The sequence below is a fragment of the Pan paniscus genome, chromosome 2 (genome assembly GCF_029289425.2).
Source record: "Pan paniscus chromosome 2, NHGRI_mPanPan1-v2.0_pri, whole genome shotgun sequence".
In the NCBI taxonomy this organism is placed as follows: domain Eukaryota; kingdom Metazoa; phylum Chordata; class Mammalia; order Primates; family Hominidae; genus Pan; species Pan paniscus.
The window spans coordinates 99,531,053-99,551,609 of record NC_085926.1 but is presented as its reverse complement, the minus strand read 5'-3'; the positions used below and the strand labels follow the sequence as shown (position 1 = coordinate 99,551,609).

The following is a 20,557-nucleotide window of genomic DNA, read 5'->3' as shown; positions in this document are numbered from 1 at the left end:
TTGAGTTTGACAAATTTATTGGTACTTTAGTAAAGACATTCATCTCAGTCATTTCTCTCTCCCAGCTTGACCTTAGGTTAATATTTCATTTGGGTCAAGAAAATAATATGTAGGAGAGGTATGTTATTTTAACAAACAGGAAAATGGACAAAAAATTGATAGTTTGCCTACATTAAAGTAAGTTAAATTCATGTATCGATATAATTAAATCATGTAAGAACTAAGAGTTCTATATACATTTCCATTGTTTTACTTGGGCTTATTCTAAACTTAAATGCTAGTGAACAAAGTGTTAGGAATATACACAGGCTGCTTCTCTGGAGTTATTACCAACTAAAAGACCTCAGCAAGCAGTTACCACCAATAAAACAGTCCGAAGCTGCCTCCAAATATAATATTGTAGGAGTTTTCAAGGAAATTTTTATACTGTATGCTTTTGTCTGTGACTGTGCTTTTAAAGATGTGTTTAACTGTCACATTTAAAAAAAAGTTCATGTACAATACAAAAATACAAAACAAACACCCTACAATACACAAATCTAACAAAGTATATGTGGTGAGATTCCAAAAAATGTTTGAAGATGCATTTTCTTTCCTTCAATTTCAGTATCTAAAATGTGCTTTTTCAGAGGCCATTGGTCAATATGTACGCATTTAAAATAAACCATATAATTTTACCAGTAAGAAAGCCGATAGTTAAGTTCAATTCAAATTGGAGTTCATAAGTTAGTAATTTAAATCCTTAGACAAAGTTACAGAAAGTGCATCTTCTTGTTTTCCATCTTCATACAATGTTAATTTTTTTTTTGGTGTTTATACCTTTTAAAAAATAAAAACAGCCAAATACTTAAGCAATATGTACATTTAAATTTTTGGTGGTGGTTTGTGTTTTAAAAGAAACAGCTTCCTTATGATTTGCCTCAAGTTCTGGTGGAAATGCTTACAGGAACTAGCTAATAAACAAAAAACAAGAGAAGCACATTCAAAATACTGATTTACTTTGGTAGCAAATGGTTTTTCTTTGAAGACTAATGAAGATAGACAAGACCCATTAAGGTGAAGTGGACTATTTCAAATATTCAACAGTTTACATAAAAAAAAAAATCTTTTAAGAGCTAAGCGTCTGTATCCACGGATAGCAATGCAATACCTAGTTTATGATGACTTGAAACAAAACAAATGCCCATAAGGAAAAAAGCTGTATTTTATCTAAATTTACTTTCAGTCAATAGTTCAGTAACATTTTCTTCCCAATACAATACTCCCTCTCTCTATAAGGCTGTTCCTGGGAGCCAGACAAGTTTAGGTAATAAGGGAGTTAAGAGAGTTAACTGCTCGCAGTTTTAAATAGACAGTAACTTTGCTTCCCTCTTAATGTGCTAATAGTTGTGTCTAAAAAAATATGCAATTCTTAAAAAGGTACCATTTCTGATTTCTTTATTATCTGTAACCTTTGGAAACTAATCACATGAAACTACAAAATTAGCAAATGTCTTGAAATCTGTATATAAAACATAAATTACCTCTAATTTCAAACTCTCATTTATTAGTGTACCACTCAATCTTTTAAAAAAATGAAAAAGAAAAAAAAAGCGGCTCCAAAGATAGTCTTATACCATTCTTTAAAAAAGGAAACTGTTCCTTTTAACTTTACACCCACCCCACACCCCAATTTCAAAACATCATTTAATTGTCTTGGTCATGGACATTTCCAAGATGAGATTTTATATTTCGCTCCCACAGCTTCTGGTTATCAGAAAACCCATGCTTTCCTTTATTGAAGGAGTTTGGTCCAGCTGATGTTGGTGTATCCCTGTGTTAAAAGAAAGAAAATTTATTTAAAATGTTATATAAAGCCTTTCAGGTTATGATTTTGATTCACTCAATACATGTTTGTTTAGCACCTATTATAAACACAGACTGAACACTGGAAGCCCCTACAGAGCTTTTTAAAAATACATTTCACAGGCCAGGCATGGTGCTGATACCTGTAATCCCAGCACTTTGGGAAGTCGAGGCAGGCGGGTCACCTGAGGTCAGCAATTTGAGACCAGCCTGGCCAACACAGTGAAGCCCCGTCTCTACTAAAAATACGAAAATTAGCCAGGCATGGTGGCCCGTGCCTGTAGTCCCAGCTACTTGGGAGGCTGAGGCAGGACAACTGCTTGAACCTGGGAGGCAGAGGTTGCAGTGAGCCGAGATCACGCCACTGCACTCCAGCCTGGGCAACAGAGCAAGACTCTGTCACAAAAAACAAACAAAAAAACAAAAAACAAAAAACACTTTACAGACACAGTTCTAGAATTTCAGATCCAGCAGGCCTAAATTGGGGGTGAGGATAAATCTGTAGTTTTAACAAACATTTAAGGTAATTCTGATATACAGCTAAGTGTGGCAACCACTGCGGTTTTAAAAACTGTTGCCTCCCAGCCAGAGCAACATGGTGAGACCCTGTCTCGACAAAAAATTTAAAAATCAGTCAGGTGTGGTGGTGTGCGCCTGTGGTTCCAGCTGCTTAGGAGGCTGAGGTGGGAGGATTGCCTGAGCCCAGGAGGTCAAGGCTGCAGTGAGCTATGATCACACCACTGCACTCCAGCCTGAGTGACAGAGCTAGATCCTGTCTTAAAAAAAAAAAACAAAAACAAAAACACCAAAATCAAAACAAAAAAACAAAAAAACCTGTTGCCTGTAATCCATTAACAGCATCATGAAGTCAATGTGATAGCTGGCCACCAGCATTTGTAAAAAATGAAATAGAAGAAAAACATGAAGATATATTACATATAGAAAGGTTCAGTGTCATTTTATGAACTTCTGCTTCAATTATTTATGTTTAACTATATTAATATATGTGCTGGGTGTTTAGGCGGGACAACAACGTCATATGTACTTCCTACTTTACACTCAGTATGAAAGGAAGGCATGCAGGCAGCCACTGGGACTGACTCTACTTGAATCACATAATGGAAGTTTGGAGACTTACGCTTGTGTATAGATTTAGCACTTAGCATTATCATACTGGTAGTTAAATAAGAAAAGGAAAAAGATTTACCACTCAGTTCTTTGTGGGTTCATACATTTGGAAGAAATGGGGACACAGTATGGGGTTGAGGTGGTATTAAGCTTTCTTACTGATCTCTAAGCTATCCATTAATGCACACAAAGACAGGAAACTGCACATCGTGTTAACTTAAAAATAAATGTTATCTCCATGACAACAGCAACAATGGAGAAAATTAAAATACTTTCATTTATCTTATTTTGGTATTTGGCATCTAAGTCATTAAAGAAAAAAAGAAATATAAGATAAAGTGGTAGAAATTATATCGTAAGTGAAGTGGCTGGGCATGGTGGCTCACACCTATACTCCCAGCACTTTGGGAGGCTAAGGCAGGACTGCTGGAGGCCAGGAGTTTGAGACCAGCCTGGGCAACATAGCAAGATCCTGTCTGTCTCTACTTACAAATTTTTTAAAAAAATGAAGTGACTGAAAGCCATTTGTTTCATACCAGGAAAAATTGTGAAATCAGAAACATTTCTCATAGCTATTTCTTATTTGAAAAAACAGCTGGGCATGGCGGCTTACACCTGTAATCCCAGCACTTTGGGAGGCTGAGGTGGGGAGATCACTTGCACTCAGGAGTTACAGACCAGCCTGGGCAACATAGTGAGACCTTGCCTCTACTAAAAATAAAAAAAAAAATCAGCCGGGTGTCATGGCATATGCCTGTGGTCCCAGCTACTTGAGAGGCTGAGGTGGGAGGGCAGCTTGAGTGTGGGAGATCGAGGCTGCAGTGAGCTGTGATTGTGCCACAGCATTCCAGCCTGGGCAACAGAATAAGTCCCTGTCAAGAAGTAGTCTTAAATTATCGTTATGTCTTAAGATACTCATTTTCTTTAACTGGAGACTAAATAAGATCACTGATAGTTCACAGAATAATTACAGTTATCTTTCTTCATGAGGATTGAACCATGTCTTACTCATCTTCAAAATCCTAATTAATCATCTAGTACACAGAAAATGCTTTTAAAAACTGTTCTGCCCAAATGCACAAGAAAAGCCTGAACTGTAAGAAATCATGTGCAAGTTATTTTTGTTCTTAATTCACCTTTGTAACTTTCTATAATATTTATGAAAAATTATAATACCTTCCAATATTCTTCATCCTCATCTTTGCTTCTGGAGGCATTTCCTCTGGTTCACTCTAAAGAAAAAAGTAAGTAAACCAAGATAACTGCATACAAACTTATTCAATTCCTGATTACTAATACGCTAAATTTTATATCTAAGTCTTTTAGCATTTTCACTACTGTAAATTTTGGTAAAAGGAGAAAATTAGTGAGTTATTTACCTTAACTACATTTAAAAAATAAACGCCTGTCTTCCACGGTGCTGATTTTGCATAAAGAAAAAAAATTGCTGAAAAAACAAACATTCTAGAACTAAAACCATTTAGCTACTAAATGCTGCCCATTGTGTTAAATGTTTGTATATGTCCTATCTCTTAAAAATCCTAACATAATCGCATGAGGGAGGTATGATTATCATCATTCATATTTTGCAGGTGAGGTAACAAAGTTAACTTGCTCAAGGAAACAAAGCAAATGAATAGCAAAAGAGTTTGACACCAAAGCAAAGGTTCTTAACCACTTTAAGGTACTGCTCCTCAAAAATATCTACTACAATAAAGACATCTTGAAAGCTCATTCCTGGCTGGGTGCAGTGGCTTACACCTGTAATCCCAGCACTTTGGAAGGCTGAGGTGAGTGGATCACCTGAGGTCAGGAGTTGAAGACCAGCCTGGCCAACATGGTGAAACCCCGTCTCTACCAAAAGTATAAAAAATTGGCCAGGTGTGGTGGCGCGTGCCTGTAATCCCAGCTACTCAGGAGGCTGAGGCAGGAGAATTGCTTGAATTCAGGAGGCAAAGGTTGCAGTGAGCCGAGATCGTGCCACTGCACTCCAGCCTGGGTGACATGAGTGAAACTCTGTCTCAAAGAAAAAAAAAAAAAGAGAGCTCATTCCTTACTTTTTCTATACTTACAGTTGTTGAAAATTGTGGGGAAAGTTCCTTTCAAATATAAGTTTTTATGTATAAAAGCTGCTGCTTAGCTAAATACTACTTTTTAAAAGGGTGTTGATCCAGCTTAAAGGGACTTCTACTGGTTAAATCTGTGACAATTTGAGCATTATAACCTATTGAATAAAGTAAGATTCCATGAGTATACACTTCAATAAATAAAATTTAAATGTGATAATAAGCTCTTCCTTACAGTAAGAGACAGTTAATAGATGCAGAAAGGATGATGGAATCAGAAAAATCATCATTTGGCAAACCTTATCATAATAATTCTGGCAAGAATTATCAACAGATGTTAACACTAGTGAGAAAACGTCCTCGATCATATTATTTTCACATATTCTCAAAGCCTATCCCCACAAAATAAATTTTAATTATAAAAGGTAAAATAGTAATTTGACAGTGAAGAAATCTGGCAGGCACCACTTTAACCAAATGATCAAAGTTAACACTGTTTTAGTGATGGGGCATATTGACAGCATGTGCTCCCTGATATGACGCACTGATAACTTGGCATCACTTTTGTGGTATTTGTGCCAAAAGTAAGAAACGTGAAACTAATCATGAGGAAACATCAGACAAATCCAAATTGAGGGAGCTTATACAAAATAACTGGCCTGTACTCTTAAAAAATGTTAATACCATGAAATATACACAAAGACTAAGGAATTTGTCCAAATTAAAGGAGACTACACATATGTAACAGCTGGAAAAATATTTTAAAATTTCAAAATTAACTAATTAAGTGGCTATCTTCTCTGTTCAGTATATTTCAAACTCAAATATATATCCAAGGTTACTTAATTATGATTTAAAAAAGAAAAAAAAAGATGATTTCGGATACATGTGTTTTTTAAATCTATGAGACAGTTTATCCTTTATTACTGTTATATTATAGGAGAAAGAATGCTGTCTAAATGCATCCAAAATTTACTTAAAAGCAGGGAAAACAGCAGGGTATGACGCAAAGAACAAGAAACAGGAAGACCTAAAAGACAACATGTGTGTGCACTGGCATGTGCTCATGCATACTTGATTTCTCCATTTTCATTTTTTTTGGAGATGGAGTCTTGCTCTGTTGCCCAGGCTGGAGTGCAGTGGCGCGATCTCGGCTCACTGCAACCTCCACCCCCCGGGTTCAACCAATTCTCCTGCCTCAGCCTCCCGAGTAGCCGGGATTACAGGCTTATGCCACCACGCCCAGCTAATTTTTTGTATTTTTAGTAGAGACAGGGTTTCACCATGTTAGCCAGATGGTCTTGACCTCCTGACCTCGTGATCCACCCGCCTCGGCCTCCCAAAGTACTGGGATTACAGGCGTGAGCCACCATGCCCAGTCAATTTCTCCATTTTCAAAATATGAATAAACATATCACACAACTCACAAATTAAGGGTAAAATAATGTGAAAAGATATCCAAATCGTTAGGCATTCAAAGTAAGCCATTGTTGTAATGTAGGTGCTTACAATTTCCAACCTCTGCACTTTTGCACGTATTCCCTGCATCCTGTATCGTTCTTCCCTCCTACAGTCTGTACATATCTGAATGGGTTGAATCAAATGGTACCTGATTTCTTAAGAATGTTAGAGATGCCAAGAAACTTCAAATATTATTTAAGTTAGTGCTTCTCAAACTTAATTCAGGTCTTCCAACTGCCAGTCCAGTGGTCTTTTACATGCTGCTGCATCTAGTATCTGGCCTTTACTCCTTTTCTCAATTTCCACAGTATCACTTATTCAGATACTTTCGATTTTTATCTTGTACTGTTTTACATTTAAGTCTGCCCTGCTGGGCTGAGTTCCTAGGTGAACGTTTCTGATTTATCTTTATAACATAGCAGTGGCTAACATATAGAAAGCACTCAAATGGATAGAATGAGTGAAAGTCCAAGAGAGAATACACTGATGACTACAGTAATTTTCTGCTTACTGATTTGGGCTCCAATCATTAAATATTTATCCTTGCTCAAAATTCCTCTACAAAACTCTCCAGTTCAGTCAAATGCAGCTACTCAGTATTTACTGCTTGTGACCTGAAAATTGATAGCTAGGCTTACAAAAGTTTTTTTTTTTTTTTTTGAGACAGAGTTTTGCTCTTGTTGCCCAGGCTGGAGTGCAATGGCGCGATCTTGGCTCGCTGTAACCTCTGCCTCCCAGGTTCAAGCAATTCTCCTCCCTCAGCCTCCTGAGTAGCTGGGATTACACGCATGCACCACCACGCCCGGCTAATTTTGTATTTTTAGTAGAGACGGGGTTTCTCCATGTTGAGGCTGGTCTCGAACTCCTGACTTCAGGTGATCCGCCTGCCTCGGCCTCCCAAAGTGTTGGGATTACAGCCATGAGCCACTGCACCCGGCCACAGAATTATTTCTTGATTCACTAAAACCCTGCCTAATGTTTTAGTATCTACTTCATATATATTCTTCCCAAATCACTCCAGTCCTCTGAACATATTAAGTCTTATCCACATAAGAACATATGGCTGTGTGGTGGCTCACACCTGTAATCCCAGCATTATGGGAGGCCAAGGCAGAGGATCACTTGAGCCCAGGAGTTTGAGACCAGCCTGGGCAACATGGTGGGGCATGCCTGTGGTCCAGCTACTTGGAGGGCTGAGGTGGGAGGATCACTTGAGCCTGGGAAGTCAAGGCTACAGTGAGCTGTGATTATGCTACTGCACTCCGGCCTAGGCAAAAAAGCAAGACACACTCTCTCTCTCACACACACACACACACACACACACACGAATATACGCCCACATATGCTTTTGGGAACAACTACTGATGTATCCTGAAACACTTATTTGCTACACAATGACGTCACATCATGAGTGGGGGTTAGGTTTTAATGTCAGAGTCTAGTATAAAAACATCAGTCAGAATCATGCTTGAAACTTCCATAGATCATTCATAACATGGGAAGATAACGACATTGTGAGGGGCATGAGGAAATTGGGACAAAGACACTATCAGATAAGCATCTCATGCTCATTCTGGACCACATGCTTTTTGAGTAGAACTTCTGGCAGAATCACCAGCACTATTGAATTGTTATCCCTCCTAGGGATATGGGAAGTGAGCACAATAGTTGACTTTTTTTTTTTTTTTTTTTTTTTTGAGACAGAGACTCGCTCTGTTGCCCAGGCTGAAGTGCAGTGGCATGATCTTGGCTCACTGCAACCTCCATCTCCTGGGTTCAAGCAATTCTCCTGGCTCACCCTCCCAAGTAGCTGTGATTATAGGCCTGTGCCACCACGCCTGTCTAATTTTTGTATTTTTAGTAGAGATGGGGTTTCACCATATTGGCCAGGCTGGTCTTGAACCCCTGACCTCAAGTGATCCACCTGCCTCAGCCTCCCAAAGTGCTAGGATTACAGGCATGAGACACCGCGCCTAGCCAATAGTTGGCTTTTTAAAATTAAATGCATGCATAATGTATCATTACTGAAGACCCCAACTATAAAAATTATTAAGGCAACAGTACTAGATTTTTCTTTTTTTGGATCCTACATACTTCCTTGTACAAACTACTCATAATAAACATTTGCTGATTTCATCCTTAAGCTTCTTGTCCCCAAAGTCAACAATACTCTAAAATAATCCTACAACCAAATAAAATGCAAAAATAGAGTATCCAGTTTTTATGGATGTCACACACAGACACAAAAACTATTATAAAGAAAATTCACTAATACTATTATAACCTATAATTTGCCACTAATACCTTCCTTAAATAACTGGTTAAAGTAAAAAAACAAAACTCGATATCAACTTACATCTTCATCTTCATTAAAAGCTGCTGCTACTGAAAGAGTTTTTGGAGCAAGAGTTGGAACAGTTTCTTTAGGCTTCTGAAGAAGAAACATATTAAAAAGAATATCATATAAATAACATTTATACAAGCTTGTTTAATGTATGAATAATTTATCTTGAAAGATTTAACTATATTTCCATAGAAATTTGTATAGTAACAAACCCAATACTTTGGACAAATCCATTCTCTCTTTTCAAAAATGTGGATTATCAGTGGGTATGTTTTACTTTACTAACTTGTGGCATCCATTTGTTGCCCTCCTATAAAAGATTTTCTAGTTAGGATCTACAATATCACTTACCTAAGGGGTACTTGGTACAGGCAAGAGAAAATGATTAGTAATACCTTCCCACAGTAACATTAAATACAATGTGCCTTGAAAGCATAAAAGGGGCTTTCTGCCCCTAGGCCTATAAACATAATTAAACCAAACCATCTCTTCTCACTATGTTTTTTGTTTTTCTTTTTGAGAACAGAGTCTTGCTCTGTTGCCCAGGCTGGAGTGCAGTGGCATAATCTTGGCTCATTGCAGCCTATGCCTCCTGGGTTCAAATGCTTCTCATGCCTCGGCGTCCTGAATAGCTGGGATTACAGGTGTGTGCCACCATGCCCAGCGAATTTATTTTGTATATTTAGTAGAGACGAGGTTTCGCCATGTTGGCCAGGCTGGTCTTGAACTCCTGACCTCGTGATCTACCCGCCTCAGCCTCCCAAGGTGCTCTCTACTAAAAACACAAAAAATCAGCCAGGTGTGGTGGTGAGTGCCTGTAATCCTAGTTACTTGGGAGGCTGAGGCAGGAGAATCGCTTGAACCCAGGAGGCAGAGGTTGCAGTGAGGTGAGATCACGCCACTGCATTCCAGCCTGGTAACAGAGTGAGACTGTCTCAAAAAATAAAAATAAAAAAAATAAAAAATAAAAACACCCTTTCCTTGGCTTCTGTAACAATGCTTTTTATTGGTTATTCTCCCAATTCTCCCACCTTTTGTTCTGTCCCTTTCCTGTTGCTCCCCATTTAGAAGATATAGATACCTAGGCAGGCACAGTGCCTCACATGTGCAATCTCAACACTTTGGGAAGCTGAGTCAGGAGGGCTGCTTGAGACCAGGAGTTCCAGGCCAGCCTGGTCAACACAGCAAGTCCTCCATCTCTAAAAAAAATTTTTTTTTTTTAATTAGCAGACAACTAGAATTTTGTTGTCAATCATTTTTCCTTCTCTGGTCGATTTCATTCATTCCTAGTTTTAACTACCTAATCCTATGTCTACCCCTAAATGGGCTATCATCTGCCTACTGGGCAGCTCCACTTAGGAGCTCCCCTAGGTACTTAGTTTCACAGTGTTCATAAGTACTCAAACCAGAAAATCTTTTCTTCAACTTGTAAGGTCCTGTTGATTAGACACCTATTAAGTAAACTTAATTCTCCCTCTGCCTTTTCAATCATGCTATCACATTACCAACTTAAGGTCCTTAGCATTACCTGCCTGGACTACTGTCAGAAATACATCACCTAGCCGGGCACAGGGGCTCATGCTTGTAATCCCAGCACTTTGGGAGGCTAAGGCAAGTGGATCACTTGAGGTCAGGAGTTCAAGACCAGCCTGGCCAACATGGTGAAACCCTCTCTCTACTAAAAATACAAAAAAAAAAAAAAAAAATTAGCTGGATATGGTGGTGACGCACACCTGTAATCTCAGCTACTCAGGAGGCTGAGGCAGGAGAATTGGTTGAACCCAGAAGGCAGAGGTTGCAGTGAGCCAAGATCACACCTTTGCACTCCAGCCTGGGTGACAGAGTGAGTCTCCGTCTCAAAATACAAAAAACAAAAAAAAACATCTCCTGACCTTTCTTTCTTTTTTGAGACAAGGTCTTACTCTGTCACCCAGGATGGAGTGCAGTGGTGCAATCTTGTCTCACTGCAGCCTCGACCTCCCTGGCTCAAGTGATCCTCCCACCTCAGCCTCTCAAGTAGGTGGGACTATAGGCACACCCTGCCATGCCCGGCTCATTTCTTATTTTTGAGACAAGAGTCTTGCTCTATCACCAAGGCTGGAGTGCAATGTCACGATCTCAGCTCACTACAACCTCCACCTCCTGGGTTCAAGTGATTCTCCTGCCTCAGCCTCCCAAGTAACTGGGATTGCAGGTGTGTGCCACCACGGCTAATTTTTTGTATTTTTCAGTAGAGATGGAGTTTTGCTATATTGGCCAGGCTGGTCTCGAACTCCTGGCTTCAAGAGATCCACCAACTTGGCCTCCCAAAGTGCTGAGTTTAGAGGCCTGAGCCACCATGCCCAGCCTTGTTTACTTTTTGTAGAGAAGAGGTCTCACTATGTTGCCCAGGCTGGTCTCAAACTACTGAGCTCAAGCAATCCTGCCTCAGCCTCCCAAAGTGCTGGAATGATAGGCATGAGCCACTGCACCTGGCCTCACCACTTTCTGTATCCTCTTCCCACCAACCATCTATATGGTACCATAGTGATGCTTCTAAGATGCAAATCTGTTTAAGTCTTGAGACTCATTATGGAATACAAGCCCTTAAATTCGGTCTCATGGTCTTAATTTTGGGGGCTGTTTATCCCTACATTTCCCCACCAAACCCTGTCCAAATATTAATGATTTTCTCAATGTACTATATGGCTTCACATCTTAACTGCCTTTGCATGAAATGCCCTTTTGCTCCTGCCTACATTTAAGTCCAACTCAAAGATCACTTCATCAGTAAACTCTTCTCTGATCTACTGAAACAAAATTAACCATTCCTTCTTTTATACCACACACATTTTTTATAGTGTTTTCTTTTGAAGGAATAAAACATGTTCAGTTAGAGATTATGCACAGTAACTCTAGAAACACCCTTAATTTTTTAAAGATGTCATGTATTTAATGTTGTGGACACAAATAAGCATTTGTTGGCTGATTATCTTCATATAATCAATCCAGCAATTTCAATTTTTTTTAAATATCCTACACCTCACCCCCCCCCAAAAAGACTGTGTTTACACTGTAGTTTATCTATTTTTGAGACGGAGTCTCACTCTGTTGCGAGGCTGGAGTGCAGTGGCACAATCTCGGCTCACTGCACCTCTGCCTCCCAGTTCAAGCAATTCTCCTGCCTCAGCCTCCCGAGTAGCTGGGACTACAGGCACCCGCCACCACGCCCAGCTAATTTTTGTATTTTTAGTAGAGATGGAGTTTCACCATGTTGGCCAGGATGGTCTTGATCTCTTGACCTTGTGATCCACCCATCTTGGCCTCCCAAAGTGCTGGGATTATAGGCGTGAGCCACCACGCCCAGTCTTGCAGTTTATTTTATAAAAACAGATTTGTTTTCCAAAACTAAAAAGTTTTACTGAGTAGTTTTTTCAAAACATAACCCTCCCACCCCAAATTATCAGAAATTACGAATCATGTCAATTATTTAGAAAGAGTAGGCCGGGCGTGGTGGCTCACACCTATAATCCCAGCACTTTGGCAGGCTGAGGCAGGCAGATCACCTGAGGTCGGGAGTTCGAGACCAGCCTGACCAACATGGAGAAGCCCCGTCTCTACTAAAAATACAAAATTAGCCAGGCGTGGTGGTGCATGCCTGTAATCCCAGCTACTCGGGAGGCTGAGGCAGGAGAATCACTTGAACCCCGGAGTCAGAGGTTGCAGTGAGCCAAGATCGCACCATTGCACTGCAGCCTGGGCAACAGGAGTTAAACTCCGTCTCAAAAAAATAAAAAAAAGAGGGGCCAAGCTCGGTGGCTCATGCCCATAATTCCAGCACTCTGGGAGGCTGAGGTGGACAGATCACCTGAGGTCAGGAGTTTGAGACCAGCCTGGCCAACATGGTGAAATCCTGGCTCTACTAAAACTACAAAAATTAGCCAGACGTGGTGGCGTGCACCTGTGGTCCCAGCTACTCAGAAGGCTGAGGCAGGAGAATCGCCTGAACCCAGGAGGCAGAGGTTGCAGTGAGCTGAGATTGTGCCATTGCACTCCAGCCTGGATGACAGAGTGAGAGACTCCATCTCCAAAAAATAAATAAATAAATAAATATAAATAAATTAATTAAAAAAAGAGTAAGGATTTAGATTTAGGAACTATGTTCATGCACAGTAAAATCTATTCTCAAGGGGACCATCTATAGTAGAAGTACACCTGAGAATATATATTTAACATACTGCCTATCAAAAAACATTAAATATTTATGCAGTTAGGTCTATACAAGTTTTATAACTACATATTAAACAAAAACTACCAGCTGAAATACAGAAATAGAGTAATGAAGTACTGATGTTATAAGCTCAATGTTTTTTGTTCAGACTGAATTTTTTAAAAAATAGAAATAGAAAAAGGGCACACAGAGCAGAGTGAGGGTGGGGATTCTAAGTAATAACAGCTTTTTAAAATGAGAATAGCCCAAATATACTGACTGCTCCGACCATATTTTTAAGATCTTTGAATAAACATCTAATGTAGAATAAAGCTATGCACATCTGGCAATTAAGCATTAACTTTCACAGCACAAATAAAAATAACCAACTCAAAGGCAATTTTAGGATTTTTCTCCTCACACAAGAATGTAACCATTTTCCAAAGCCAATAGCAATACACTATTTAAGTAACTTCCTTTTTCCTTAAATAAGAAATCTATTTGGTTGAAGGTTATGAAATTTTCATATTATAGGTCAGAAACAAGTATCTACAACTTCATATGCTTCAAATTAATATTTCAAACACTTCCAGAGGTTCCATGGTTAATAAGTATTAATCTAAGGCTGACATCTTAAAACAAAGGATCAAATATTGACCTGTAAAAGACTACCAACATAAGATATACAGTATTCAATTCCCATTTGTCGTTCCAAAGTAAGATAATTAGGTAGATCTTATCAAGCAATACCTTACTAATATTCATCTTTTAAGATACAAATAACTGATTGCTCAATATTATTTTTAATACTACAGGCACTGAAAGATAAAAAAAAACTTTGGAAAATCTTTCTGACAATATTTTTCAGAGGACTTGCTCAACTTAGAAAAAAGATTTTTTTTAAATTATATTTTTATTTTTTGTAGAGATAGATCTTGCCATGTTGCCCAGACTGGTCTGAAATTCCTGGGCTCAACTGGTCCTCCCACTTTGGCCTCCCCAAGTTTTCAGATTACAGGTGTGAGCCACTGTGCCCAGCCAACGCAGAAAAATTCTAAGTTTATTATTTTATAAATCATATTCCCTATAATAGTTGTTCCTAATATTCCAAATCTTTGTTTCTTAACAGCTTTATTGAGATAAAATTCATTCAGACCCTTCTTAAACAGGGTGCTAATCATCTAAGTTCATACGTCAAAGATTACTTCTCAAACAATGTACCTTTTCACCCTTAATTTACCATAACCTAGTAAATGCCACGTTTCCAAAGCAAATCCTTAAGACCCATTACAAACATCATATATGAAATAACAACTCACACTTGATCCAAGTTTGATGGATATGGCTGATGCTTTCTTTGTCGTCTGACTACCTATGGCAAATCCAAACTTGGAGATCTTTGTAGGCTTTGTTGGGAGGTCGGCAGCTTCTTCTTCAGCTGATCGCTTCTCAGCGCTGCGACTGGAACTTTCCCCTCCATTACTGGAAGAAACAGTCTTAGTTTTCACAGGTTTTTCTGCTTCTTCTTCAGGTCCTGGTGAAGTCGAAACAACTTACCAAGATGAGCTATTTTTACTGAGCAGATTGATGGGAGCAGCAACCTCAAAAAGCATCGTTATAAGGAAGATACCTCTGCAGTTGTCACCTACTGACCCAACAGTCTCTTCCACTGTTTGTTAGAGTATACAGCAGGAACTGAGATTGTGTGGCAGTAGAAGAGGCTCCCATGAATTAACTAGCATAAAATACAGAGCAATTTAAAATTATAAACACAGAGTTCACAGAAAGTCAAGACCCTTCAACTAAACACTACAATTTGTACAATAATCTGGTTATTTGTGGGATTTTGCTTTTTAGAAATCAGATCTATCTAACATCTTTTACACTTAGTAGTTTGTGAGCAATTGGTCACACGGTAAAATAATACACTTGGCTAACAAATTTTAATATTCTTCAGTAATATAGTAATAATCATACAAAGTACCTAGTTATAAACAGGCCCATTATTACCCAAATGACAGTGTTAATACAGCCCAGTTATTTCCTTGAGTGATGTGTTCCTCATGTACATCTCACACAATCTTAGGAGTTGAAAAGGAACTTCAAGGTCATTCCCTCTTGAGAAAAATACTCTGACAATTTGGTTATTACCTGTTTTAAGCTACCTATAAGAGCTATTAAAAAAAAAATCATACTTTGGTTTATATGTTAGTTTTTTTCATGAAAGATGAGCTAATCATAATTTCAAACAGTAGAAGGCATACATATGTAGGTTTGGAAGGCAAAATGTCTTGCTAATTTTGCTTCTGTTTGTATGAAGTCAATAATGAAATTAGTTCACATTCTGACTTTCTTGGGTCTGTTATATGAGACTAAGAACATATCAGGCGATAAGACAGAAGAAGGCTGGCTGATCATTAAAACTTTTATTTTCTTTCCCCAGTTTGCCCGTTCACCATATAGAATGTATTATGCTACACTGGATCAAGAGTTTATTTATGGAGAAAAAGAAGATGCTTCAAGAGATGGCCTTGATAACAGTTAAGAAAGCAGGACACAGAGCTAGAATGGGGAGAAAAAAAGTCGAACACAGACTGACAAGTAAAGGATTAAAAGATCAGAGGCTATAGATATAGATCTATACAGTTTTGGAATAATGGGGTCTCCAGATTAATAAGCACTTTGAACAAAACATTTGATTCTGTTTAGATGAAAAATAAAAGAAACTCTTTATTCCCTTTGCACAAGGAGTAAAAGTTGTAACAACAGTATAGGGCAGGGAAATTAAGCAGGATTATGTTTTGGGATTTCCCTAAGAGACAAAGATAGCACTGAAATGGCTGCTTGAGGTGCCATTCTCTTACTTATATATAAAATCACAAAAGCACCTGAAGAATTAAAGAATCAAGATTGCTATTCAATCGCTGAAAAACGGAACTCAATTTATGAAGCACAGAATATCTCTGAAAGAGTATGATGCAAACAGTTTTTTCAGAGTCTGTTTATAACTAAAAGCACTTACGCTAATTTTATTCTGTATTCTATTTGTAGCTCTAATCAAGTATGACATTTCATAGTGGAGCCCAAACAATAACTACTTTCCTGTGACTGACACACAGTTAAAATAAAAACCTCTTTGGCTCTACACAATGGAACAGAGAAACAAACAGAAAACCTGCTGGTTTTATATGTAGAAACAATCTATACACTAAAGAATGACTAAATACATGATCAGTTTTTTTAAAAATGAGAAAATCACTTATCAATTTAGAACATAAAACATGGATAAAATAGCAAATTACTAGATTCTTTACTAAGGAATATTTTAATAAAAGGAATTTTATCTAATTTGTACTCTGAGCAAATAAAATATGTAATTAACATGAAATCAAAATACACATGGTACTAGCATTTTTTTGTTTTTTCATTGAGTAGTTGGAGAGGGGTGAGCCTTAGAGCACAAAGGTACCTTACTTTGAAAAAATTACCTAGTAAGCTGGGCACAGTGGCTCACATGTGTAATCCCAGCACTTTGGGAGGCCAAGGCGGGTGGATCACCTGAGGTCAGGAGTTTGAGACCAGCCTGGGCAACATGGCAAAACCCCGTCTCTACTAAAAATACAAATTAAGATGGGTGTGGTGACAAGGGCCTGTAATCCCAGCTACTCAGGAGGCTGAGGCAGAAGAATCGCTTGAACCCAGGACGCAGAGGTTGCAGTGAGCTGAGATCATGCCACTACACTCCAGCTTGGGCGACAGAGCGTGACTTCATCTCAAAAAAAGGAAGAAAAACTACCTAATAAGAAAGTTTAAGTCTGTAAGGGTACCCTTCGTAACCCATTTGCATTCTGGTTGCTTCCTTTTTTGAAAGAAGGGCAGAGCTACCTCTCTAGTATGCAGAGGTGTGCAGCCTAAATGAGAAGGTATTCAAGACCCTACTAGTGTCTGACATAATAAATGTCAACTTCATTGACGCAGTTCTTGGTATAACCAAAAAAGCTTGAGATGGCCATGATTATGTATGACTAGCTCTTCTTTAACATTTTTCTTAACATTATTTCTCCTAACATTATTTCAAACAGCTACAAAGATTTAACCAAAGGGAGGAGAAAAAAAAACTACCAATTGTACCCTATTATTTAAAGCAGGTAGTTCAAATAAGTAGCTTCTCTCATAGACAGAAATTAATGTTGGCCGGGCACGGTGGCTGACGCCTGTAATCCCAGCACTTCGGGAGGCCGAGGCGGGCGGATCACGAGGTCAAGAGATTGAGACCATTCTAGCCAACATGCTGAAATCTCGTCTCTACTAAAAATACAAAAATTGCTCCTCCACAGGAGGCCTACACGCCGCCGCTTGTGCTGCCGCCATGTCGCTAGTGATCCCTGAAAAGTTCCAGCATATTTTGCGAGTACTCAACACCAACATCGATGTGCAGCGGAAAATAGCCTTTGCCATCACTGCCATTAAGGGTGTGGGCCGAAGATATGCTCATGCGGTGTTGAGGAAAGCAGACACTGACCTCACCAAGAGGGCGGGAGAACTCACTGATGATGAGGTGGAACGTGTGATCACCATTATGCAGAATCCACGCCAGTACAAGATCCCAGACTGGTTCTTGAACAGACAGAAGGATGTAAAGGATGGAAAATATAGCCAGGTCCTAGCCAATGGTCTGGACAACAAGCTCCGTGAAGACCTGGAGCGACTGAAGAAGATTCGGGCCCATAGAGGGCTGCGTCACTTCTGGGGCCTTCGTGTCCGAGGCCAGCACACCAAGACCACTGGCCGCCGTGGCCGCACCGTGGGTGTGTCCAAGAAGAAATAAGTCTGTAGGCCTTGTCTGTTAATAAATAGTTTATATACCTATGAAAAAAATAAAAAATAAAAAAAATAAAAAATAAAAATACAAAAATTAGCTGGGCGTGGTGGCCCGCGCCTGTAGTCCCAGCTACTTGGGAGGCTGAGGCAGGAAAATCACTTGAACCGGGGAGGCGGAGTTTGCAGTGCGCCCAGGTCACGCCACTGCATTCCAGCCTGGCGACAGAGCTCCATCTCAAAAAAAAAAGGAAACTATTCATAAAAAAAAAAACTTATACTTCCAACTTAGTAGACTGCTCGACAGGAATTAAAATTCAGAATATTCTCTAGTTAAGCCCCTAAGACAAACTTGACGGTGTTTTCAAAAAAGTGACTATCTGCCACAAAATTACCAATTTTGCAATATCCATGGTATGACATATTTTAACTATGATTCCTCTGCACAATTTCATTAAAAATATCTGACATTCAAAAATGGCTTAAACGTAACAGCACTACTTTCTTGTAACGGCAAGGAGACAAATTATGTAGAAGTTAAGGGATATTTACTTACTCTAAGTTACCAAGAAAAAGACCATAATAATTTTTCTGATACCAATTAGCAAAGTAATTCTCTACTACTTCTCCCCACATGCTAAAATGGAAACATCAATATTCATACTATAGAACTAATAACCCTCAACTGAAAGAATGGCAGGTAAATTATACAGTGGGTTTATAATGACACTCAAGGTACATTTTGACAGCACATTAAACACGTCTGCTACCCTCGGTCAAGACAGTTAACGAGATGGCCTTAAAATCAACACATGATTCTTTAGGCTTTTCCTCAAACTACGTCTAAATTTTTTTGCTTTTCCTCAAACTACTTTTAAACTTTTATGTAATTTTATCCCACAATTTCCAATACAATTTTTTTGGGAAAAAAAATTCCCTAGTGAGAAAGTAGTAGATGGTTTAAATTTAAATTGTTCTTTCATAAGGTATTTTACTAGTTATAAAAAAAAAAAAGAAAGGCAGGGGGTGGGGAGGGAAGAGAGAGATGGAGTTCCAGCTTAACTAACAGAATTGTACGTGTTTTTTAAAAAGGAAATCCTGGGTCCAAAGTAATTAACATTACACTTAATCTTTTCAATAATTTTTGTTCCCAAGGCAATTAACATGAAACATTATGTTAGTAGGTCTACTAGTGGTCTTCATATGCTATTAATCGTTTCTATTTTCTCATATTAAATAATTTCGGGAATGATAACTAAGGTGGTCAGAATAGAGAATAATGTTTAAAATGTTCTAAAAACATTTTAAACAGCTCGCACGTGTTAAGTCACTTGTCTTGTTATGTGCAAAGAGGGAGCTGGAGAGATTACGTTTCTTTTCCTTCACGCACAAGACCCGAATTTAGGGAGTGGAATGGACAGAATAAGGATAGCTGTAACCTGAGTTTAACGTCGTAACAAAATACAGGAAGAGTCACGCTAGGCTATTTAGTCGCCTAAGTATCTGGCAAGCGGTCAGGTGGCAACAGCCTAAGGGAGATACTTCAAAGAAAGGCAACCAAACCTTAGCCCTAGACCCCGCAGCTTAAACCAGAGGGCAGGCAAAGGCATTCCTCTTCCCCTCCATCACCTCGGCCCTTCCTGTCACAGGGTCAATATTAAACTTGGAAGTAAAGGAAAGAGAGCAGGCCGGAGTTGTCCACCTCCTCAGTGAAAAGGGAGCAGCAAGCGTAATTAACTCCTGCGTGTAACTGAGAGGCCGGCACCGTCAGAAACTCAGCCTGCGGCCAGTTCCCGCGGCAACTACTCGGTGGCTCGCACTGTGTGTATGTTATGTCTCATGAGCGTCTCCGGTGTGTGTGTTTTGTGTAATGTGCGTCTCCGGTGTGGCGGTAGCGGCTCCTGCACCGCCGCTCCTGGTCCCACCCCGAGTTCGGTCTCCCTTTCTGGCGCCCATCTCCCTTCTCCTCGGAATCAGGGCCTCCGCTGGGGCCAGGAGGTGACGAACAGTGGCCGGCTCTCCCCAGGCAAGGAGGCGATGTAGGCCCGGAGCCCAGAGGGCCGCATCGGGCGTGCCCGAGGCAGGTCTGGGCCCAACACCTGGCCGGGTGAGGTCCAGATCCGCCCATTCTCGCCCCACCCCACTCCCCCCACCCTGGGAGCTCAAAGAAAGGCCCGGAGCATCCCACGCTGCCCACGACGCTGGGGTTGTGTTCACCTCCGGCGGCTCCAGCTCGCTGCGACTTTTCAGGCTTCTCCTCTCCCGCCTTCCCGTCCGCCATTTTCCCCGCCGCGGCCTCCCCTGCAGCCACGCCAAGGACGTCACGACCCCGCCCAACAACCATCGAGTTTTTGGGGCCAGCCGGCGTGGTGGCAGCCTAGAGCGGTCCCGAGGAATGAAAAGAGGCCGCCTTCGGAAGCGGAAGTGGATGTGATGTCATCGAGTAGCCGCCTCGGAAGGAAGAGCTGGGAAGGTTGGGCGGTCTAAGAGTGCTGGCTAGGGACTTTATTAGAGGGCAGTCAGGTCTTCATGGTCTAGCGACAGGTCCGGAGAAGTGAGGGGAAATGGAGCATCTCCCTGGAAACGCTGGGATCTTAGAAGGTTTCTGCATACCCAGATGTGGTTGCAGCTGAGGCTGAGAGGGTCTTCCGTTCCGGCCTTGCTGGATAACGCATGCCTGCCAACTCTATGTAAACAAAAAGCCTG

General features: G+C 40.0%; 2 protein-coding genes across 3 annotated transcripts; one reads left to right on the top strand and one right to left on the bottom strand.

Annotated features, from left to right (window-relative positions):
• Positions 1–20,260, bottom strand: PCNP (PEST proteolytic signal containing nuclear protein). 2 transcript variants are annotated; one of them, XM_003821930.5, is made up of 5 exons: positions 20,069–20,260; positions 14,353–14,567; positions 8,857–8,931; positions 4,150–4,205; positions 1–1,813 (listed from the first exon to the last, which is right to left on the bottom strand). In XM_003821930.5, exons 1-5 carry the CDS (start codon positions 20,193–20,195, stop codon positions 1,687–1,689), a joined length of 600 nt encoding a protein of 199 aa, XP_003821978.1. In that variant the 5' UTR covers positions 20,196–20,260; the 3' UTR covers positions 1–1,686. The 2 variants fall into 2 exon arrangements, with proteins under 2 accessions (XP_003821978.1, XP_008973671.1); XM_008975423.6 differs by lacking the exon at positions 4,150–4,205 and having other exon boundaries at positions 20,069–20,255.
• On the top strand, positions 14,877–17,899 carry LOC103786674 (small ribosomal subunit protein uS13-like). Its single transcript, XM_034957035.3, has one exon. The coding sequence runs from the start codon at positions 17,403–17,405 to the stop codon at positions 17,859–17,861; it is 459 nt and encodes a 152-aa protein (XP_034812926.1). The 5' UTR covers positions 14,877–17,402; the 3' UTR covers positions 17,862–17,899.
• Positions 20,261–20,557: the final 297 nt, after the last annotated feature.